Source organism: Gymnodraco acuticeps, unplaced genomic scaffold, assembly GCF_902827175.1.
Source record: "Gymnodraco acuticeps unplaced genomic scaffold, fGymAcu1.1, whole genome shotgun sequence".
Classification (NCBI taxonomy): Eukaryota; Metazoa; Chordata; class Actinopteri; order Perciformes; family Bathydraconidae; genus Gymnodraco; species Gymnodraco acuticeps.
This window is the reverse complement of record NW_022989944.1, coordinates 420,949-444,917: the sequence shown is the minus strand read 5'-3', so window position 1 is coordinate 444,917 and position 23,969 is coordinate 420,949. Positions and strand designations below refer to the sequence as shown.

The 23,969-nt window shown below is 43.5% G+C and overlaps 1 protein-coding gene across 6 annotated transcripts in view; it reads left to right on the top strand.

Moving 5' to 3' along the window:
- Window positions 1–23,969, top strand: part of LOC117542502 (glutamate receptor ionotropic, NMDA 2B) — a 221,566-nt gene that overhangs the window by 53,314 nt on the left and 144,283 nt on the right. For all 6 annotated transcript variants that reach the window (XM_034210217.1, XM_034210216.1, XM_034210211.1 and 3 more), the window contains exon 4: window positions 8,633–9,316. In XM_034210217.1, the coding sequence (XP_034066108.1) occupies window positions 8,633–9,316 (684 nt within the window). The remainder of the gene's footprint in view (window positions 1–8,632; window positions 9,317–23,969) is intronic.

Here is a 23,969-nt window from a genome sequence, read left to right as displayed (position 1 = left end):
AGAAACATTCAATCGACAGATGAATTTGTACATTCGATTTCTCAAAAGAGCATGGAACGTGTTGACTCGTGCGTTACAGAACATTTCACTTGCACTGCACCACCTTGGTTTTCTAAGCAGTATACGCAAACAGTCATTATATGCAACCTGGAGCTTCTTGAGGCTCGCCTTCTTATACTTGACCCACAAGGGGGCAGTATAGAGAGGAGTGCAATAAGCTCTAAAGAGGTTCACCTTAACCTCATCTGAACACCAAGAGAATTTTCTAGCCAACATGTTGGCTTGCATATATAAGACACACCGCTGTCTATACATGTCATCATCAGCCATTTCATCTGTGATGATGTGTCCCAGATACTTAGTGTTACAGCAAACAGACAGCACCTGCCCTGACAGGTAGAATGTTGGAAAACAAAGGTTCTTATCCCCTTTTGCTCTGCAGGTCATTACAGCGCTCTTCTTAGCATTGTATTTAACGTCAAATTTGACTCCGTAATCAGAACAAACATTTAGCAACTGTTGAAAACCAGCACTGCTAGGAGAAACAATAGATCATCGGCATACATAAGATGGTTTACAATCACATTACCAATCACACACCCTGTTTTACAGACACTTAAATCATCTGCTAGATCATTCATATAGATATTAAAAAGGCATGGTGAGAGGAGCCCCCCCTGGCGGACTCCATTACCAACACCAAATGGCGCAGAGACTGCATTCCCCCATTTGATCCGCATGCTCTGGTTGGCATACCAATAAGCCAGGATCCTAATTATACTGTTAGGCACACCCCTTTGTCTCAATTTTAAAAACAGTTTATGGTGGTTAACTCGGTCAAAAGCCTTAGAGGCATCAATGAAACCAATCAGAACAGTGGAATTCTGTCTTCTATATGTTTCTACCATTTCTTTCAAAGCTTAGATGCACAGCTCAGTACCATCCTTAGCCTTGAAGCCAAACTGGTTATCTGAGGTACATAAATAGGAACATAGTCTATCTAACAAAATTCTTTCCAGGACTTTGGATAACACACTGGCTAGAGCAATTGGTCTATAGTTATCCAAGCTCCCTACCTTGCTCGCTTTGTCCTTAATGACAGGGACCAAAGTAACAGTCAACATGGAGTCTGGCAACATACCATGAGTCATGAGGCCGGTAAAACAAATGGCAAGAAGAACGGCAACCTTCGGGCTTGCCAGTTTAAGGTGCTCTGCAGTGATTCGGTCAGATCCGCATGCTTTATTATCAGCTAGCTGAGCAATTGCTCGATAAACCTCTTTAGCTGTGATTCCCACTGTGTCACTCTTCACAACATTACCAACTTTGTAGGGGTCACTTTTAACACAATTAAGTATATTAGAGTAATGTTGCCTCCACAACTCAGCTATGTTATCGGCTCCAGATACTCCCTCTATGGTACACGGTAATGACGTACTGGCCCTGTTCAGAGCTCTCACCTCCTTCCAGAAGCCAGTCACATCATTATGAAGGAGCTTTTCAGCCATAGAGTCCGCTCTCAATGTTTCTGTGTGTTTGTTGACATAACGAACTGCATATTTATATCTAGCATTTGTACGCTTTTTGAGATCCAGGACAGGCCCCTCTCTGGGCCTACCTGCCTGGACCCAGGCCCCAAAAGCATTCTTGGCTTCAGCGTATTGATCAGCCACATGTTTATTCCACCCTGGCTTGACGTTGTGTCTCTTCCTAGAGTAGGTACAGCACGGTCTACTGGCCTCCCATACAGCTCCCACAATACAATCATACATGTTACAGAGGTCTTCACGGTGAGAGTTTTCATTACAACCCACATCAACACACAGAGTTGCCACTTTGGGTAGATATACATCACTCAATAGGACATCAGTTCTCCCATAGTACAATAGCCTATCCTCATTTGTGAGCTTGGACCAATCCACTTTAGTGGTACAGGCATTTTTAACCTCCTGAGACATCTCAGGGAGACTATCATAATCTAGTGACATTATAAAAGGAATGTGATCTGACATTGATGCCTCATACACAATCTCAATTGATCTTACAATGTCATGGGCATTAGCAGTGCTTATGCAATGGTCAAGCCATGAAGTTGTATGCCAGGCCTCGCTTATATATGAATAGCTATCTGTAGGCAGAAGTATTTGGCTTGATAATATAAGATTGTTATCATCACAAAACTGTAGCATATGCTTAGCAAACAAGGACCTTTTGTCCGATATGTCAGCATTCATATCACCCACTACAAAAACACTGTTGGAATGATTATCAGCAATAAAAGAATGTATAAAAGCAAGTCTGTTCAGGTATTCATCTTCATTATGCTGTGACTCATATGGTGTATATACATTGAGAATGCTAAACTCCTTGTTATTCATTTAGATCTGTACAGCAATACACCAGTCAACTTCAAGCCTGATGACATTAATGACAGTGTCCAGCTTTTTGTGCCACAGGATAGCCACGCCCCCTGCTATCCTTCCTCTCACTATTCCCAGAGATAGGTCCGTAGTGGACTCACCAGCCCCGTGAAAATTGTCATTAAGAGAGTTCAACTTTCCCAAGTCCTGCTTTGGTAAGAAAGTTTCTTGCAAGCATAAAATGTCACATTTTTGTAGCAAGTTGTCCACCACTACACGTCGGATCCTATCAGCAGCGCTGTTGCCCAGGCGCAGCCCGCGACAGTTAAATGATCCAACCCGCATAACGTTTAGCTAAGCAGCTCAGCCGTAGCCCCATTCAGTACCCTCGCACCAGCAAAAGGTCTAGCTCTGCTAGCCCCTATCACCTCCGCTTTACGTGGTTCATAGTATCTTCTCACAACTGAGCCTTCAGGCCAGAGTTCTGGGTTAAACATCTCCGCAACTTCATTGCACTCAGCACACACTTTAAACGAGCTATATCTGCTGCTTGCAGTGTCAATACGGTGACAGTTAACATCACGGCCGAGTTGTTCAGTTAGATATTCGGACAGTGTCTCAGCATCAAGGTCTGGCGAGAATTTGGTAGCAAAAACACTCACCAACTTCGTACGGATCACTTTGATATTCCCTTGTGCAGCAGTGCCAACAATAGGCTTAGGCATCCTCCGTTCAGGTTTCCCAACAAGCTGTTTAGATAAGGCAGACTGGCCCTCGGCCCTATTCCTCCGACCTCGGCCCTGTTTCACAACTTGACTCCATACCTGCGAATTTACCGCAGTTCCTCCAGGGCTCACACAGGCACTCACGGTCCCTGATGCAGCGAGCGGGTCAACACAGTTGGGATGTACTACATCAGTAGAAGAGCCGGGGGGGCTCGCATCATTCACCAACACCGCACCATCCTGGCCATCACCCTGAGCGCTCCCACAGGTAGTTTCAGCGTCACTTGGTACAGCCAGTCCTCCACCATGACTCGGCTCCAACTGGCGTTCTACAGCAGCAACTCTGCTGTCCATGGTCGCAGCCACAGCACGCAGGTCCTCACCGATATCTGCCTGAACTTCCACTACGTGTCTTAATGCGCAAACCTCGCTGTGCAGTCGCTCCATCTTGCTCAGCAGGTTGGACACATCCAGGTTGTTAAACGTAACAGGCGGCAGCTCATCCAGGTAGTGGGAGACAAAACGTGGGATGTTTTCACCGCATTCATTTAGCACATTTAGGCAGCTTTTAATATTGTTTGCATCCTTCTGGTTGCCTTTAAAGGCCACACACCGCTGCTTGGTTTCAGGACAGAGTTCAAACAACGTCTTTTTAGAAGTCTCGATCCATTCGGAATCGAAGGTGTTAGAGGCTACAAGGACTAGCTCGTCCTGGGTCATAGTTTTAATTTTAACCACCAGGAAGTTGAGTAACTCATCCTCTACAATAACTAGGCCATCAACAGTCTTATATATTGTAGGTTTTAGTTGAGGCCGGTGGTTTGAATCGGGAGCTACCGAGCCACAACACACACCATCAGCCATCTTGTATCTGTACATCAAGTTTTCACTCGAAATGAAACAAACTATTAAAAATCATTAAAAACTGGCAACATTTAAAAAGATTTTTGGATATATAGCCTACGAGCACTCACATCTACCAATGGTGTCGTGTTCTCTATCCTTTAAGATGGACCTGAATTCCCCCATAGTGATTACATCTGCGAGTTTCAGCTCCTTCTGTACAGTATTCCAAGCTGTGGGGGCAGCATATTTAACAGCTGTTTTGTTCTTACGTTAGGAACCAGCATCTGAATAAAATCTTGGGAGCGCAGGCCATACAGACTTTCTCTTTTACACATATATGTGCAAATGTAGGAGGGAACCAACCCAAGCAGAGGTTTAATGGGAAAGACAAAGACAGACAAAGATGGCCAATTAGCAGCAGCATATAAAGTGCAATGGTGTACTCGATATCCACATCCAGTAATAAAATGTAAAGTTCAATGGTACACAGTAAGCTCTTTAGGCACTGGTCAGAGGCATTCATGTATTGCAGATCACCATAATCTAATACAGGTAAAATCGTTGCGGATATCAAATGTTTCCTTGTCTGAAAAGAGAAACAGGATTTATTTCTGTAGAAGAAACCTATTTTGATATAGAGAGGCGAAGTCCCGCCCATCTATTTCCGCCCCATGGGACCTTATTTCGGAAAAAGTATGTATTGAAGTCAATGGGGAGAGAAAGATTATCTTTCGATCCCGTTTGTGCCACGAATTACACATATGATGTTTGTCAATCTTAAAAAATAATTTCCATGTCACAAAAGTCACAGATTTGTGGTAAAACTGTTGAAATATAAGACTATGAAAAATACGCAACTAGAAAGACTACAAATCCCAGAATCCCGGTCCCGCATGCTGGCTCTCACGGAACCGACTAACTCGCCTTGTGTGTATGTACAGCTCTCAGAGGTGAGATTTTCACCTCTTTTAATACTTTCCGCCTCATTCTGAAAGAAAGAAGTGAAATGTGCCAACGTGACGGCCGTCTTGGTGTGTGGTGCGAGATGGGAGATGTAGTTCATTGAGCGGCTTCACACAAAACAAAGTGTTACTTCACAGTTTTACGACACATATTTTTTTTTTTTACTTGCAAAATTATCTTTTAAATTGACAAACATCATATGTGTAACTCGTGGCACAATTCAAACGGGATCGAAAGATAATCTTTCTCTCGTCATTGACTTCAATACATGATTTTTCCGAAATAAGGTCCCATGGAGGTCCCCCGGAAAGGGAGGGACTTCGCCTCTCTCTGCTCACATTTAGAATAATCGATTCTGATTGGTCAATTCGGACATTTCAGAGGTTATTAATACTCGATAACACACCGCTGCTAAGCAAAAATAATCACTGTTGCTAAGGAGGATCAAGGGCGAGAAGGAAATAGGTTAAAAGACAGAGTGTTGGACGTAAGGGAAATCATCATAAGTTTAGTTTGGCTTTTTACTAGCATTGTTTGCCTGCTATTAGTTTCTAATTTTAGAAATGTAACAGTTCTTTGACTACCTGTGGAATTACAGTTATGTTTCGTATCCTGAATACCTTATCCCATGTAATCTGTTACTCCCCAAACCTTGTCCTTTGTCTCTATCTGAGTTGCTGCTGTCCTTCCTTGCTGCCGTCATAACTCTCGCGCTCATTTCCCCTCTGCATCCCCATTATGAAAACGCTCTATAAATAAGTCGGAGAGAGAGAGATGGTCAAGTAGAACGTGGGAGGGGGGTGGAAGGATGGAGGGACGGACAGCAAGCGGCTGTAAGTGCTAAACTAGGCCAACGAGGGGTGAGGGAGGAGGGCGGGTATCATATCAAAGTCCTGAGAGTCGCTCTGAGCGCTTCTGCCGTCAATCACTTAATCAATTTCGACGTCAGTCAGTCAGTTTGTGTGCGTCTCGGGTGTGTGTGTGTCAGTCATCTCAGTCCAGACGGTTTGTCAGTTAGACGGAGTTGGCGTTGTTTCCTGCTTTCTGCCCTTCCTCTCTGAATCTAAGAGCTGAACATGCCTTCAGTTGTCAGGTGTGATGAAAGCAGTTAAGGTGTGCCTTTTGATCGGATAGAAGTAAAGAGATCCAACGTGTAAAAGAGTTCAAAGGAGATTATGGAGAGGACGTATTTTGTTCATTTTCAGCTTCATATTTGTATTTTTTGTCTCTACTTTAAAGAGTCCTCTCCTGCTGATGTTCAGGTGTATATCAATATGTAGTGTCTCTACTTTAAAGAGTCCTCTCCTGCTGATGTTCAGGTGTATATCAGTATGTAGTGTCTCTACTTTAAAGAGTCCTCTCCTGCTGATGTTCAGGTGTATATCAGTATGTAGTTGTCTCTACTTTAAAGAGTCCTCTCCTGCTGATGTTCAGGTGTATATCAGTATGTAGTGTCCCTACTTTAAAGAGTCCTCTCCTGCTGATGTTCAGGTGTATATCAGTATGTAGTGTCCCTACTTTAAAGAGTCCTCTCCTGCTGATGTTCAGGTGTATATCAGTATGTAGTGTCTCTACTTTAAAGAGTCCTCTCCTGCTGATGTTCAGGTGTATATCAGTATGTAGTGTCTCTACTTTAAAGAGTCCTCTCCTGCTGATGTTCAGGTGTATATCAGTATGTAGTGTCTCTACTTTAAAGAGTCCTCTCCTGCTGATGTTCAGGTGTATATCAGTATGTAGTGTCTCTACTTTAAAGAGTCCTCTCCTGCTGATGTTCAGGTGTATATCAGTATGTAGTGTCTCTACTTTAAAGAGTCCTCTCCTGCTGATGTTCAGGTGTATATCAGTATGTAGTGTCTCTATTTTAAAGAGTCCTCTCCTGCTGATGTTCAGGTGTATATCAGTATGTAGTGTCTCTACTTTAAAGAGTCCTCTCCTGCTGATGTTCAGGTGTATATCAGTATGTCGTGTCTCTACTTTAAAGAGTCCTCTCCTGCTGATGTTCAGGTGTATATCAGTATGTAGTGTCTCTACATGTCTCCATGCTTTAATGTTCAACAAGCTCTTTATTTTTCTCATACTGTCTGTGCTGCAGCTCCACTTTTCACCCTCCGTCTGAAACCAGAGCCCAGTCTGCTCTGATTGGTTAGCTGGACGGCTCTGTTGTGATTGGTCAACCGCTTAGAGATGTCCCGCCCCTTAGCCTATCACGTACAATTTGTTGGAGCGTTAGCCAATAAGAGCCCGAGTGTTACATAGTGATGTCATCATGTTCTGGAAATTTGAGATTTTAGCCTTTGCAGACCATTTACATGTACAGAAATATATACAACACCCCAAAAAGCACTATAAGGCCTCTTTAAGTGCATCCAAAAACTAATTGAGGCCCTTCAGATTTCCCCCAGGAATGCTCCATAGACTTCCATAACAAAACCTAATATTGAATCCATTCACTTAATGCTTAATACACATATATACATACGATACAATTCACCACACTCTCGTTTTCGCATTCCTGCCAATACTTCCTCCCCTCCTCCCCTCCTCCCCTCCTCCCCTCTCTCCTCTCCCCTTGTCAGGACGCCAGCCTCTCATCTGTAGGGAGAGTTTATATCCTCCATAATACATACCATAATGCTGCTTCAGAACGTTCCACATGAATTATTGATCCGCGCGGTAAACTATACGCCATCGCAACATGTATCTGTGTGTGTGCGTTTATGCACTATTTATGTGTGTCAAGTGTGACCTCTTCTCTCATCTGTGTGTGTGTGTGCTTCGTTCCCCCTACCCACAATGCCCCATTTCTGCGGACTGACAGTGATATGCACTGATTCATATGATGCATGTAGTCCCTCAGCAATTCACTTTATTCAATCAATGTTGCATGCAATGTTCCATCTCCCCCACAATAAATAGTATTTTCTTTTCATTGTACACTATTTCATTTTACATTATATTCTTGGTTATCTTATTATATCTTACATGTATATAGACTCATGCATTTATTTGGTCACTTACAACATTCTCTGCAACATGTATTGTATTTTATTTGATATGTATAACGTTGACTTCCCCTGCTTTACTGCACATTGGTCTCGTTTTCTTTTAAATGTGTTTAATTGTTTTATGTGTTATATGTAAGGGCTGCACACTAACCCACCAACTTCAACAACAACAGCGTAACTTAAGATTTAAGGGCATCTCTGATCGATGTTGACTGTAACTGTTATAGTCCTTAAACCCTACAGAGCCCATACCGTGTTCCTGTTAGTGTTTACTTCCTGTCTGTCTTCTTCTGGTGATTTCTCTGACGTCCAACGCTAAGTCTTTTAACCTGTTTACTTCTCTCCCTTGATCCTGCTTAGCAACGGTCATTATTTTGCTTAGCAGCGGTGTGTTATCGAGTATTAATAACCTCTGAAATGTCCACTGAACTTTTGAAAGAACATCCATAACATTCATCTGTTTGCAACTTATATATATATCATATTCCAACTACTTGTATATAGACTATTCTGCACTATTTCTATTATATTTTATTTTATTTACTTGCACTATTATCTGTTTTATTGTATTGCACTGTTGGAGGAGCCTGTGACCTAAGCTTTTCATTGTCATATCTACACTGTAGCTATGTACACAGGACAATAAAAGCCTTGAATCTTAAGAAATTCTTGAAAATTGACCAATCAGAATCGAGTATTCAACTCATTCAACTTTGTCTCCCTCTCTCTCCAGGTATTACTCTCCCACTCCTCCACCATGCCTGTTTACGGCTGCCGCACCCCCTCCTCACCTGGGGGTCGATCCAGTCCCTCCCCCCCCACGACAACCCCTTCAGTCGCCCAGCACCGAGAGAGGCACATCGGACCCTCCTCACCTCCTCCCCCGCCTCCATCGCTCCACCGGCCCCCCTCCCACTACCTCTCTCTCCTCCTCCTGCTGCTCTGCCTCCTCCACCTGCCGCCGGCCTGCCACTCCCGGAGAGAGAAGGGAGGAGGAGGAGGGGGAGGAGGAGGAGGAGGAGGAGGAGGGGGAGGAGGTGGTGGTGGCGGCCATTACGTGCCAATCCCCCAGCCCCCTCCCCACCACATGGCGTTGCCCAACATCCTGCGAGGCCTCAGCATCGCTGTGGTGCTCGTGGGGAACTCTAGCGAGATGGCGCTGGCTGGAGGGCGGGAAAAAGAAGACTTCCTCCACATGGCGCCCAACGTGGAGGTGCTGACGATGAACGAGACGGACCCCAAGAGCATTATCAAGAGCATCTGCGACCTGATGACGGAGCACTGGCTGCAGGGCGTGGTGTTCGGGGACGACACCGACCAGGAGGCCATCGCACAAATCCTCGACTTCATTTCGGCCCAGACGCACATCCCCATCCTGGGAGTCCGCGGGGGTTCGTCCATGATCATGGCTGCCAAGGTAAGACGGTCTTACTTTAAAAACGGCAGTGAAAAAACTGAAACGTTGACTTTCATTAAATGTATTATGTCAATATATTTCACATGACTGTATTAGGTATGTTGAAAGCAATGATAGTAACCCTTTTTCGGGCGAGGAACCATATTTGGTCACTTCCGCACACACCAAACATGGCCTCCCCCCCGCGACTCAGTGAGGTCGAGAAGCATGGGGTTTTCTCCCAGCCAATCAGTGAAGATGCCTCTACACCACAGAGCGCACCATTGGGGAATTTGACCAATCAACAGAGGCTTGAAACGTTTTAGGTTTAGGGTTAACCCTGATATTGAAAAGGGGAAAACTCTGCATTCAATCTGTACAAGTTGTCATATAAATATCCAATCTGCATTATGGGACACCTACAGAAAGGCAAACAAATAAATGTATAAATGGGGGGTTCAACACAATTCATAAACAAAGTTATAAAATGAGTGTCAAAAAAACACCTCACCATTTCAAGGTCTTTAAATTAAATGCTTAAATAAAGTGGGAAATGAAAATATCCAGTATTAATATTATTGCTTTAACTTACATAATACAGTAATTCAAAATTATTTGACATAATACATTTAATTAGAGTCAACGTTTCCGTTTTTTTATGGTTATGTAAAAATGTACAGTTGTCCTTCATTTACAGTAATTGTACCAGGAAGTGTGTGTGGGTGTTTAAAACGGACCTCGCTGTCGTCAATCCTGGCTGTATCTGTCACTCACGGAGAGATGACGTCACTGCGCTGGGTTTTTTCCATCAAAGAAAGATATTTTTAAAGACGGCTGCTCAGCTTTAAGTGCTGTTCATTTTCTAAATGGAATCAGTGTTTTGGCATACGCTCTCTCTTTTTATTTTCTCCCTTGTTTTGTCTCAAATTAGTGGAGTTTAACAGGGTCTGCTTGTTAGGCTCAGCGGGGCTCGGCTTTGTGTTGACGGCCAAACAAAACCCTGTTACTGGTTCAGATTCACTAGAAAGTGCTTAAAAGCCAGATAATGTGCTTTAAACCTGCCCTGCATATTTAAAACCTCCTGCTTTGTCCTCTTAATGTCGGATTCAATCAAAACAATGAGGTCTGTTTGACTACTTTGGCTGCAACAGAGGATTTCTCTTTTCATCCCCTACCGACATCCAGAGATGGCAAAAGTACACACATCCTTTACTCAAGTAGAAGTACAGATACTTGTGTTTAAAAATACTGACTAAACTTCTTTACTCAAGTAAAAGTAAAGAGGCTTTGAAATGTACTTCAGTAAAAAAGTACCCATAACTAGCAGCTGTTTTAAAGAGTACCTGACCTCCCTTTATATTAATAGAACAATAATGTCATTGTTAGCTAATGAATGTTTCCATGCTGAACAACGGCAACATGACAACGTTTCCATTGGTCCCTCTTCTTTAGAGAAGACCAGGAAATGATGGATACACGGATCGTGTTCAAATCAATAGGCACAGACAGACAGACACACAGACACACAGACAGACAGACACACAGACAGACGGACAGACACAGACAGACAGACAGACACACAGACAGACACACAGACAGACCAGACAGACAGACACACAGACAGACAGACAGACAGACAGACAGACAGACAGACAGACAGACAGACAGACAGACAGACAGACAGACAGACGGACAGACAGACAGACAGACAGACAGACAGACAGACAGACAGACAGCTTCAAGTCACGGACAAACAGACTCAAAAACAGTTTCTACCCCTGGGCCGTCAGGCTGCTCAACCACCACACATAATGCAATAACTGTAACCATTCTCACACATACACACACTTTTAAATGCACTTTATATACTATTTTTTATATCAATATTTTTAACTATTTATTCCCCCGTATGATTGTATGTTGTCTGTCCTATTGCCGTGTTTTTTAGTGTTATGTATTTGTTTGTATTTTTTGCACACTCTGAATCTCGTTATACTCTGTGTATAATGACAATAAAAGGCTTTAACTTTAACTTAACACAGACAGACAGACAGACAGACAGACAGACAGACACACAGACAGACAGACAGACAGACAGACAGACAGACAGACAGACACACACAGACACACAGACAGACAGACAGACAGACAGACAGACAGACAGACAGACAGACAGACAGACAGACAGACAGACAGACAGACAGACAGACAGACAGACAGACAGACAGACAGACAGACAGACAGACAGACAGACAGACAGACAGACAGACAGACAGACACACAGACAGACACACAGACACACACACAGACAGACACACAAAGTGCCAACAGTGCTCTGCCAGTGGCGGATCAGCTGGAGATTTCACCAGAACAGAGAGCTAGATCTGCGTCTATTTACAAGGCCTCGCCTAATGGGATAAAGCAATCTGCTGCCGCCTGGGAATCTGGGCCTGGACCCCATTCCACAAAAACAGCTCATTGCATTTTGGGCATAAATGTAATAAATATAGGGCTGCCTTAACACGTTGAACACATTTCTTTTGCCATGTTTGACTTCGTCTTCCTTCAGTAGTTCCAGCCATGAATCGCAGGGCAGTGAAAAGGCAAAGAAAAGAAGAGCCATGTGCTAGCAAGTTTCTTGAAATTGCACAGGAGTGGGAGATAAGACAGGATCACCACTGTAGAGTTTTGCAGTGTTTTAGCAGCATAGATTATTTGTCCTGAGTATAGCACACATTATACAGAGGGCAATCACAATATGAATACATATGAGCAAATACCCTGTTTAGCGCACACTATACAGAGGGCAATCAGTTTGATTGACATGTCACTTGTTAGACGCTTTTATCCAAAGCGACTTACATACATTCAATACTGTGGGCAATCCCCACAGGAGCAATTTGGGGTGAAGTGTCTCAGGGACACAACGACATGCTGACTGTAGTGTGTCTCGAACTTGTTACCCCCCTGATTCGAAGTCCAGCACACTATCCACTGAGCCACAGCCTCCCTGTTACCACTATACGAACATGTGTGTGTGGCACATTATAAAGAGGGCCGTCTCAATATGAATACTTCTTATAATAAAGTAAAAAACCCTTTCATTTCAGTTGGTCATACAATAGTCTTTTACAACACCACGCGTGTATTTGTTTGATCTCCCCCCAAGTGACCTAAGAATGTCATTGTCATAACTTCACTGTGTACAAATGACAATAAAAGCTTTGAACCTTGAATAGACAATGAACATTTGACACCTCTGATTAAATATTCATGCAAAATGTTATATGCCTTTCATGCAGGGAAAGTGAAACCCTTTTATTAAAATACTGATATTTTATTCTGATGTGGAGCTCTTCCTTGAGGCTGTTTGATCGCCCACAGAGTCTCCGTGTTTTCCCTGCAGTCGCTCTGCTGACCTGCTGGTGTCAACAGGTCTCAGACCAGCCGAGACTCGAGTCACTGTGACACAACGAGGCCAGCGGCCGCACTGTAGCTCTTCTTTCTGTTGCTTCTCATTAGCGCACTAAAGAGAGAAGTGGCAGGGAACAGTCCAGTCCCATTTCAAACTGCTGTCTTACCAACCTCACTGCAATCACTGTACACACATTCTCTCTACTTTCCACAATGTCTGCACACATGTGGCTTTAAACCCCAACCCCACTTACCATGGGTTTTAAGATAGATAGAGAGATAGATGGATAGATAGAGAGATGTATGGATGGATAGATGGATGGATGGATAGATAGATAGATGGATAGAGAGATATATGGATGGATAGATGGATGGATAGATAGATGGATAGAGAGATATATGGATGGATAGATGGATGGATAGATAGATGGATAGAGAGATATATGGATGGATAGATGGATAGATAGATAGACAGATAGATACGTAGATAGATAGATAGATGGATAGATAGATGGATAGAGAGATATATGGATGGATAGATGGATGGATGGATGGATGGATAGATAGATAGATAGATAGATACGTAGATACATAGATAGATGGATAGATAGATACATACATAGATAGATAGATACGTAGATACATAGATAGATAGATGATAGATAGATAGATGGATGGATAGATACGTAGATAGATAGATAGATGGATAGATAGATAGATACATACATAGATAGATAGATACGTAGATACATAGATAGATAGATGATAGATAGATAGATGGATAGATACTTTATTGATCCCAATTTGGGAAATGTTTGCGTTGCAGCAGCATAAAAAACAAGGCAATGTACATAAGAGAAATAAAGACACAAGAAATAAAAAGTCCAAAATATTTCTGAAATAAAATAGCATTAAAAACGTAAAAAATAAATGAGTGGGTTCTCTGATGTTAATTTGTTGTATCCATCCCATTGCCTATTTTACCCTTTGTTTTCCATAGAGTCATATTTATCACATGCTCCATATGTGCTGATAGGCTTAGCATTTGCCTTGAGTTGAGTTTGTCTCATGTGCTCTGCCAAAATGTTGAAGGACTTTGATCTGCATCTTGTGTATGAAAAGCTTTATTATTATACAGTGGTGCAGTGATGATGTATTTCTGTAGACCGACTCCGAAGTTAGCGTCTCAAGGGCTCCCTCGGCAAAAATCGATGCGATTTCCCCGATGGGTTTCGGTAGATTGCAGAAAATAAGAACTGTGGCAAACACACGTTTATGATACTTACAGGTTTTGTTCAGCAGGATAATCTCCATATATTAAAACATAAATGCAATTTCCAGAAGTAAAAAGCTAACGTTAGGCTATAAAGGAACTACATCACGGTCACATGACTTCACATCACCACCGCTAAGCTAAAGGTGTCTAATGAGGATATTAAGTCGTCTCATTTAAACACTTGTTGGTAACCGCTGTTTCTATGACACTAACTGGCACATTTTATATGGTAGAAAATGTGAAAATCTCTTCAGCTTGTGTTTACAACAGACCTTATTTCAGGCATCTATGCAAAAATACATTCAAAAAAAAAAATGACTTCAAGACGAGGAAACCAGAAGTGGTGAAATGTCCGGTTTAAGGACTCATTCCGGCACCTCTTTGCATGAAAATGAAGCAGTGGTGGCGGCAGAGTTCAGAAATGTGTGTGTGTGTGTGTGTGTGTGTGTGTGTGTGTGTGTGTGTGTGTGTGTGTGTGTGTGTGTGTGTGTGGTGTGTGTGTGTGTGTGTGTGTGTGTGTGTGTGTGTGTGTGTGTGGTGTGTGGTGTGTGTGTGTGTGTGTGTGTGTGTGTGTGTGTGTGTGTGTGTGTGTGTGTGTGTGTGTGTGTGTGGTGTGTGTGTGTGTGTGTGTGTGTGTGTGTGTGGTGTGTGTGTGGGTGTGTGTGTGTGTGTGTGTGTGTGTGTGTGTGTGTGTGTGTGTGTGTGTGTGTGTGTGTGTGTGTGGTGTGTGTGTGTGTGTGTGTGTGTGTGTGTGGTGTGTGGGTGTGTGTGTGTATGCAGGGACAGTATCATTCATTAAATGCACGTGCCCTGAGTGCACCGAGCGGCAGTGTTTTGTGGCGGAGGTTTAAATGGATTTCCCCGCGGCCTCGAGCCAGAGTCTTCCTCTCCCGAGAGCTTTCTGCCGGCCGCAGGAGAGCGAGGATCGGGCGATTCGGTCTCCAAACGGATTTGTGTCTGCCTAATGGACTGAGACAATGGAGTGGCGAAAATACGATAGAGAAGGATCAGAGGGAGGGAGGGAGGGAGAGCGTCGGGAGAGTGGAGAAATTGAGATAGTGAGGGCGAGAGGTTGGGTGGAATACATTTGAAGAAGGGTTTTCTTTTTTGCCCAATGTGGAGGAGTTCAAAACCGCCTGTGGAAGTGATGGACCGATAAGAGAAGAGGACGAAGGCCGAGTCCAGAGCAGAAGAGGAAAAGGGGGAGGGAGGGAGGGGAGGGGGGGGGGGAAATGTCCCTGAAAGTAAATGGGAAAAGATAAAGAGAAATGAGGAGGCACAGAAGGAGTGAGTAGAGAGTTTTAGAAACTTCCTCTGGAGGGAACACAAGGATTTAAGCCTTTGCCGACCATTTACATGCACACAATCCTATATAACATTAGGATGGACACACTCCCACACACAAACAAATGTGTGTGTATCTGACAGCTGTTCAGAAAAAACAACAGAATGTGATCAATTAACTTTTGCCCACATTTCTCATTGTTTCCCATGTGGTTGTTTTTGCCCGTTAGTAGTAGAAATGAGGAGGGAACGAAGAAGGAAGTAGGGAGACATTTTGTATTCTGTTAGGACAGTAGAGATGGAGAAAAAGTGATAATTGTCGTGTCGACTTATAGAGCTGGAAAATGTGTACGTGTTTTATCGTGATTGAGCGTCTGAAGGAAATGGACTCAAGGATTGCAATATGACTTGTTTATCTTATGGTCCTGCTCCATCACACACACACGCACACACACGCACACAAACGTTGAAGGCCGAGCGCTGCTATAACAGTTAGCAAGACAACCCCCCTTCCTTTTTTCATTACACATCCGAGTAAAGAACGATAACAGGGAGCGACACAGAAGGCGGAGAATACGGCGTTTGGATTTTTAGTGCGGGCTGAATATAGGAGAAGAATTTGGAGTACAAGATAATTCCATAAAATGTTCCCGCTGGAGTGGATTGCTGTTGTGCCGTGCGAAGAGTCACAGTGACATTTCTCCTGCTCTCAGATGCTTCCTCAAGGAGAGGTACTTGCTATTCGTGGTAATGAAACACAAAGCTAAGCATAGCATCGTGTTCCAGTGGGAGCGGGAGACAGCTTTAAAAATGATCGAGCCATTCTTACAATACGACAATATAAGGCTTCTGACATCTGGAACAAGATGCCCCCCCACTGACTCTTTACCTCAGCCACACCATAGACTCTATGCATTACATGAATGCACACAATGTACAACAATATCTGTTTTTCTTTTTGTATTACTGCCGATCTAAATACTGTTATATTTTACTATATTTTTTATTATTTTAAATATTTTTCTAGTTCTCTTTCATTTAAGTTTTGTTTTACTTTTATGTACGCACCACGACATCAAGTCAAATTCCTCGCACGTGTCAACCTATCCATCCAACTTCTCCCGCTTATCCGTGGTCGGGTCGCGGGGGTAGCAGTTCCAGCAGAGAGCCCCAAACTTTCCTTTCCCTGGCGACATCAACCAGCTCTGACTGGGGGATCCCAAGGTGCTCCCAGGCCAGCGAAGAGATATAATCCCTCCACCTGGTCCTAGGTCTACCCCTTGGTCTCTTCCCAGCTGGACGTGCCTGGAACACCTCCCTAGGGAGGCGCCCAGGTGGCATCCTAACTAGGTGCCCGAACCACCTCAACTGGCTCCTTTCGACGTGAAGGAGGAGCGGTTCAACTCTGAGTCCCTCCCGGATGACCGAACTTCTCACCTTATCCCTAAGGGAGACACCAGCCACCCTGCGGAGAAAACCCATCTCGACCGCTTGTATCCGCGATCTCGTTCTTTCGGTCATGACGTGTCAACCTACCTGGTAATAAACCTGTTTCTGATTCTGAAGATCTTTTTTTGTGTTATTCCTCTGGTCTTATGGTATGGAGCTAATTATGGAGCCAAACTGCAGCCCTGCAGCGACCACGTGTGAGCGTTCAGTGGGAAGTGGTTATGATCTGTAGTAGTCACTGCCCGCGCAGAGAGAAAGTGAACTTGTGCGTGAGGTTGAAAGTAAGAGAGATGGAAAGAGGAAGCCAGGCGAGTGCGGTATTAACAAGCAGAGAAGAAGAAGGCGGAGGAGGAAGGGAGAGGAGAGAGATGGATGGAGGCAAAGGGCGCTCACATTTATATCAATGAGTTAGATCAGGGGGGGGGGGCTGAGTGGTAAGTAAGAGGACCAGTTCACTGAGTGCACAGCTGAACTGCTGAGAGAAAGAGATGCTGCTTTTTACTGGTTGTTTAGAGACAAATCCCAGATCAATTTTTCGTTAATTTCTACTGCAACAGCGCCGATCTACACCCCGGAAAGGATGTTTGAAGGAAGTATGACGTAGAGAAAGGTTTTGCAGTAGTGATAGCAGAAAGTATACTCAGTCAAAGTAGTTACGGTCAATTATTAACATCCCATAGGTCTGCCTGGTTAATGTTTAACCCCGTAGAGTTGCGTGACACATTTATCCTCTAAACATGCCAAAATAATACAAGTACTATTTAGTTTGTTGGCTCTAAATGTTGTTATCAATTAGTAAGGAACTTCTTCGCCATACAAGGACCAGCAGATCAGCTGTCCCCTGGGTGACACATATCTGTTATATGTGTGTACTTTAATATACTACTGAACCGTACAGATTATTTTGCACTTTGTTAGATTTGCACTGCATTTCATATCTCAGCACTTTGACTCTGTGCAATGACGTTGAATATAATCTAAGTGCTTTGGTAGCTAGGCTAACGTCGTCCATGTGATACGAGAGGAACTTCACATTACACAATCCTTTACTTACGGCGCTATGTCAGACAGAAGTTACAGGCCGTGGTCCTGCATGTCGTTGGAAGCACGGAAGATTTTTGAAATGGAGCTGAATTCATCTTTTTTTAATATACATTCACATTATAATTTTCATAATTTGCTTTGTCTAGGTTGTAATTTTATTATCTTTGTCGTATGCTGTAAATCCCCCTTTACCAAATGTGATGGTTGTGATATGGGGCCACGTACATTTCATTGATTAAGCAGCAGAATACAACTCATGTGAATGGAAAAGGGATTAGAGAGGGGGAAAGGTGGATGGACACGGCATGTGTTTGCAGCAGCAGGTGTGTTGCCATGATGCCAGCGTTACATGAGAAAGAGAACCCAGGAAATCTGGGCCAAATGAAGGAGGAAAGATGGATAGAGAGCAGCTGTACTCACATCTGTGAAAGACAGGACAAGATAAAGGAGGAGATGGAGAAGGGGAAAGTATCCAACAGTTTAGGTGTGTGTGTGTCTGTGTGTGTTGTTACCTAGCCAATATGGCTGCCAGTCTTTTGTCTGTAGTGGTTTCCAGCCCCCCCCCGCTTGCTGTCCCTCACCAGCGTCTGTTGGAAGGGCAGTAATCAGTGTGATCTAAAGCTTTGGCTAATGCTCACATTATCAAGACATGGTGAGCTTTTTCCCTCCGCCTGTCTTGAAGGTTGGGCTTTGTAGTGGTACAAATAACTGTGGTTGTCGTTGATCACCCCGGGGCCGCAGAATAATACCAAGCAACGAGCTAATCTACGCGCCGCGGCTGCAGATTAGCCCAGCGATAGCATCTACTTGTGCGCGGGATTTAAATGCTAAAACATCGTAAGCAATTAATGAAAATGGAACACAGCCAACCCTGGTGACCCGAGGGAAAATATAATGTAATAATAACAAAGGGAGCACACGCCCAAACACGTGTTTCCATTAAAGACGTGTGGAACAAGGGCGATTAATCAAATCAAACTTTATTTATATAGCACTCTTCATACACAAAGGTATTTCAAAGTGCTCCACAAACCATTACCTTACATTCATTGACAAAAACAAATACTATCCCCCCCTCTCCACATGGCTTTGTGATTGAAAAGAACACTTAATACCGACGCAGGACTGATGGTGGTCTTGCATATTGGATAGATAACGCTCAACTATACACACAATGAGATGCTGCTACATCATCAACACACACACACACACACACACACACACACACACACACACACACACACACACACACACACACACACACACACACACACACACACACACACACACACACACACACATCACACACACTAACATCTTTTGTGTAACTGGCAGCCGTCCCCAGGAAGAAAACAGCAGGATGTGATCAATTAACTTCTGCCCCAAAAATTCGGGCTTTTCATCGTTTACAAGTTTTTTCCCGTGGGTGTTTTTGTCAAAAGACAGCGAGCGATTGTGTGTGTGTGTGTGTGTGTGTGGGTGTGTGTGTGTGTTCATTCTTCGGGAGGAAACAGCCTCGTTGATGGTGTAGAATTGGTGTTGAACTGTGTCCAGGGGTAATTGTTGTGTGTGTGTGTGTGTGTGTGTGTGTGTGTGTGTGTGTGTGTGTGTGTGTGTGTGTGTGTGTGTGTGTGTGTGTGTGTGTGTGTGTGTGTGTGTGTGTGTTGTGTGTGTGTGTGTGTGTGTGTGAGAGTGTGAGCACCACTTAATCACAGCAGCACAGGGGTGAATTCAGCAGAGCAATTAATGTCCAATACCTCATTTTACAAAGAAACATGTTCCCCTCGTCCTCTGTATTTATGTTTACCCTACATTTAGGGTGTTCTTTTTTGTCCAGAGGGTTAAAATGTGCCTGCGTTTAAATTCTACAATAGCACCTATTGTTGTAATAATCTGAGGTCCTGTACTCTATTAATGTAATGTGCTGCTCAGCTTGGCAGCGTCCTCACTAAAACGCAATTAGGAGCATTTGTAAACGATAAGAGAATTAAGAAGCGTCTGCTCCTCGTTCAATCACGGGGGTTTTGTTGTGTCCAGTTAAGCACAGTGAAAGCCTTGTAACAGCTCTCTGATCTGTGCTTTTATCCCTGTTATGTTCCCGCTCTCCTTTTACTCTCCACTCCCTTTGTCCAGGTTCTATTCCCCGGTGTTTCTGTGTGAGGTGTTTGTTCTGTCCGTGTGTCTTTAGCTCCTTCTTATGTGGATATTTTCAATGATAACCTCCGGAAAATGTCCCAAAAAACGAGGTTACTCACTGCTTTCTTCATCATTTTTCATTCAGAGGCCATGCCATGCATGTACATGGTCTGCAAAGGCTTAAATCCACGTGTAATTCTAATTGTAATTCCATTCATTTATCCACAAACAGCTAAAGATACAATCACAAGACATAAGGGAACCAGAAGTGGTCAACTCATTTCCAGGTTTTAGGACTCATTCCTTCACCACTCTTTCTTTCAGTATGGCTTTGTTATGCTTGACTTCCTAAGGTGGAAATGTCCCACTATTATTCTGTTTTTACCTCCACATCGTCCTGGTTTTAGAAATGGTGACAGACCACTGTGTGAGAGAGAGAGAGAGAGCGAGCGAGCGAGAGAGAGAGTCTTACATTTATGTGTCCTATTTCCAACCCTGTTGCTCTCAATTTACTCCGGCCGTTTAGAAAGTGGCAATTTTTAAACCTGCTCCATAACTTCTTTTACTTTCTATGCGTCACCCGCCCTGAACTGCCTCACTTCCACTCTCCATCTCAAACTGTGCCTCCTTGCTCTTCTTATCGCTCCCATACACTACATTAAAGCAGACCGTTATAATCGTTATGTGTACTTGGGCCGGAGAAATCATTGGAAATGAGATAAGACTCAAAGACACAACATGAGGAACTGAAAGTGCCCTAACTATATTTAGTTTGTCCCTCCTTCCCGACTTTTACTATCCACCTGCTTCCTTTTTAGTATTCGTCAATGCTGTCTTTTATAACCCTTGACTTTCTAAACTCCTTCCTCTCTCTTTATGAATGTGGCTCGCTGCCAGACAGCTTTTCAATGTCACATACCAATGGGAGCAATGAGCTCACACGAGTAACCATGGGCAGGAAGTGACGCGTTTATACCAGATCCCTATTTTCCAAGATACTCATGTTACTTTGTAATGGCAAAGCCGACGCTTTACGCCACAGAGGTGCTGCTTTGTTGACAAAATCAAGGCAAGGCAAATTTATTTATATAGCACTTTTCTGTACGCGACAATTCAAAGTGCTTTACAAAACAAATTTAAATACTTTTTAGGAATAAATACAGTTAAAAAAGCATTATATATAATGGCATTTTACAACAGGCATTACAAAGCAAAGATAATAAAATAATTAAAATAAACACCACAGGTATACAATACATGTTTAAAAGGCATACTGTAGTGCGAATATGAGCAGCTCAATTAAAAGCAGCGGCAAAGAGATATGTTTTTAGTCTCGATTTAAAAATAGTAAGCATTTCTGCAGACGTGGATGATTTGGGTAGTTTGTTCCAGAGTGTCGGGGCATAACAGCTAAATGCTGCCTCTCCATGTTTTGTTGTTACTCTCGGAACCGATAGCAGACCCGTCCCAGAAGACCTGAGGCACCTTGATGGATCGTAATTATAGGAGTTCAACAATATACTTTGGTCCTAAACCATGTAATGATTTAAAAACTAGCAATAGTACTTTAAAATCAATTCTTTGGCCGACTGGAAGCCAGTGTAAATATTTCAGAACCGGACTGATGTGATCCACTCTTTTAGTGTTACTGAGGACTCGTGCAGCAGCGTTCTGAATCAGCTGCAGCTTGCTGATGGATTTTTTTGTCAGCCCTGTGAATACACTATTGCAGTAGTCGAGTCTACTAAAGATAAAAGCATGGACAAGCTTTTCTAAATCATGTTGTGACATTCGTTTTTTAATAATCCTCGATAAGTTCTTCAGGACACTCAAGACACTCGTCACCAGAGTTGGGTACTGTAATAATATTACTTTTTTGTCGGAGTGTTAACGGAGTAGTGTAACGCGCTACTTTTATAATTCAGTAATCACACTACAGTTACGAACATTGCCCCGACACGCGTTACTTCGTTACTTACTAAAATCAGTCATAATCACACTGACAGACAAGAGGGGTTTCCGCCGCAGGTTTATATGTACGTAATCTACGCGATTTGCGCGTCCACATCTCCACGTGCAGTGCTGCATAAACATAGCTGAGTCAGCGATAACTCTCGAGGGGTGGAGGTATGCCCATTATTTTGAGTTCGTCCGAAGAATAGACAGGAATGTGACGGTGAGGTGCAAACTGTGTCCAGGCCAGAAGCTGTTATCCACTGCTGTAAACACCACGTCAAACCTCAACAAACACCTGCAAAGACAACATGCTAAGGTGAAGCTAATAGCTAAGGACTCCCGAACCCAGAGTGAGGATGTTGTGAGTGCGCCGCCGCCGACTCCGAAGTAGCAAACATTTGAATTTGGAGGACCGGTAACCAAAGCAGAGATGGACAGGCTTGTAGCATCCTTCATAGTAGAGTAAATGTTGCATAGTGGAATCACCATCGTTCAGAGATATACTGCACAAAATACAGATAGCAGGAGACCGAGGGCAGCCATGGTCAGATAGGAAAACATTCAGGATCTGGATCAGTCTATGCGACAATGGAAACTGAACTAAAGAGAACATTTGAAACTTTAGCAGTCTGCGTGATCTGCCTGTAGGGAGGGGCGGGCCGGCCCTGAGAGTAAAGTAACGAGTAAAGTAACGAGTAACTAAGTAGTGTAATATATTACTTTAAAAAAAAAAAGTAATATATTACTTTTTTTTTAGTAACGACCCCATCTCTGCTCATCACCTCCTCTGTTTCATTTTGAACACTCAGTCAGTTAGTTTTTCTGTTGAGCTGTTTCAAATTGAATCAGCTTTCCAACACATGGTTATCGGAAAACAAGATCTAATTTCTTGACAGTGAGACATGTGTGTGGTCAACAACAGTTTACCTCTCTGGATAAACAAACATTGGTTCCTATTCATATCATGTGTTGTCGTTTATTGAGCGCTGATTGGCTCGTACACTGCTGTTCATTCAAGTATTTTGATAGTACACATGCATAGAGTGAGAGTGTTTCTCCCCATGCACACGACACCAGTACAATACTAGAGCACAATAAACAAGTTCTTGCCTCTGTCCAACACTCACCCTCACCTGCCTCACCTCTCCCATCTCCTCCCTCCCATTTAATCTCTTTTTCCTCCAGCTTGTTTTCCTTTCCTTCATTCTCACTCTGTCTCCCTCCGGTATGACCAGCCACACCTTCGTCTACATCCTCACATCTCCTGACTCCCCCTGGATATGCCCTCACACCCTTCCTTCCTCTTCCTCCACTTCCCTTCTCTCCTTTCCTTTATCCTTCCCCTCCTCCTTCCTCCAGACACAAACACTCTCCCTTTCCCCTCTTCTCCTAAACACCACCACATCCTTACATGCATCTCCTCCCTCCCCCTTCTCCCCTGGTGATCCCCCCCAGCAGCCCGTAGCAGGACCCTGATTAGCCCTTATCTCCTCTGCCCTCTGCCCCTGATCCAGAGGTGCAGAGGGAACGGACCTCTTTCTATTCATAGGCTGGGATGACTCTGTGCTTTCCCATGGAGCATTCACAGAGCGGGGGAGATACAGGGGGAGAAAGTATAGTTCATTACAGCTTCACAGTCGTCACGATGAAAGGCGCTTTGCCCCACTGTGTCCAACCTGCACACTCACCTCTTCCACCTTTACACCACCAGTTCCCCTCCATCCGGTTACATTTGTCCGGTTCTGAGCCTCTGGCACTTTGACTTCACTCCGTCTCCACTCCGTCTTCACTTCATATTTATTTCGTGTTCACTTTGTCTTTAAGTTTTTTGCTTCACCCTCATCTTCTTTCATCTGTACATTGTCTTTACTTCGTCTTCAATTAGTTTAGTTTGTCCTAACTTCAACTTCCCATCATATCCTCTTTGTCCTAACTTCAATTAGTCTCTTCTTCATCATCAACTTCTTCTCTTCGTCTTGACTTCGTTGTTACTTTGTCTTTACTTTTCATCTTCACTAAGTCTTTAAATCTTGTTCATGTTGTCTGTACTTTGTCTTTACTCTATATCACTGTCATTAAAATGAATCAGTACGCTGTTAGCTAAAGTCACTGTTG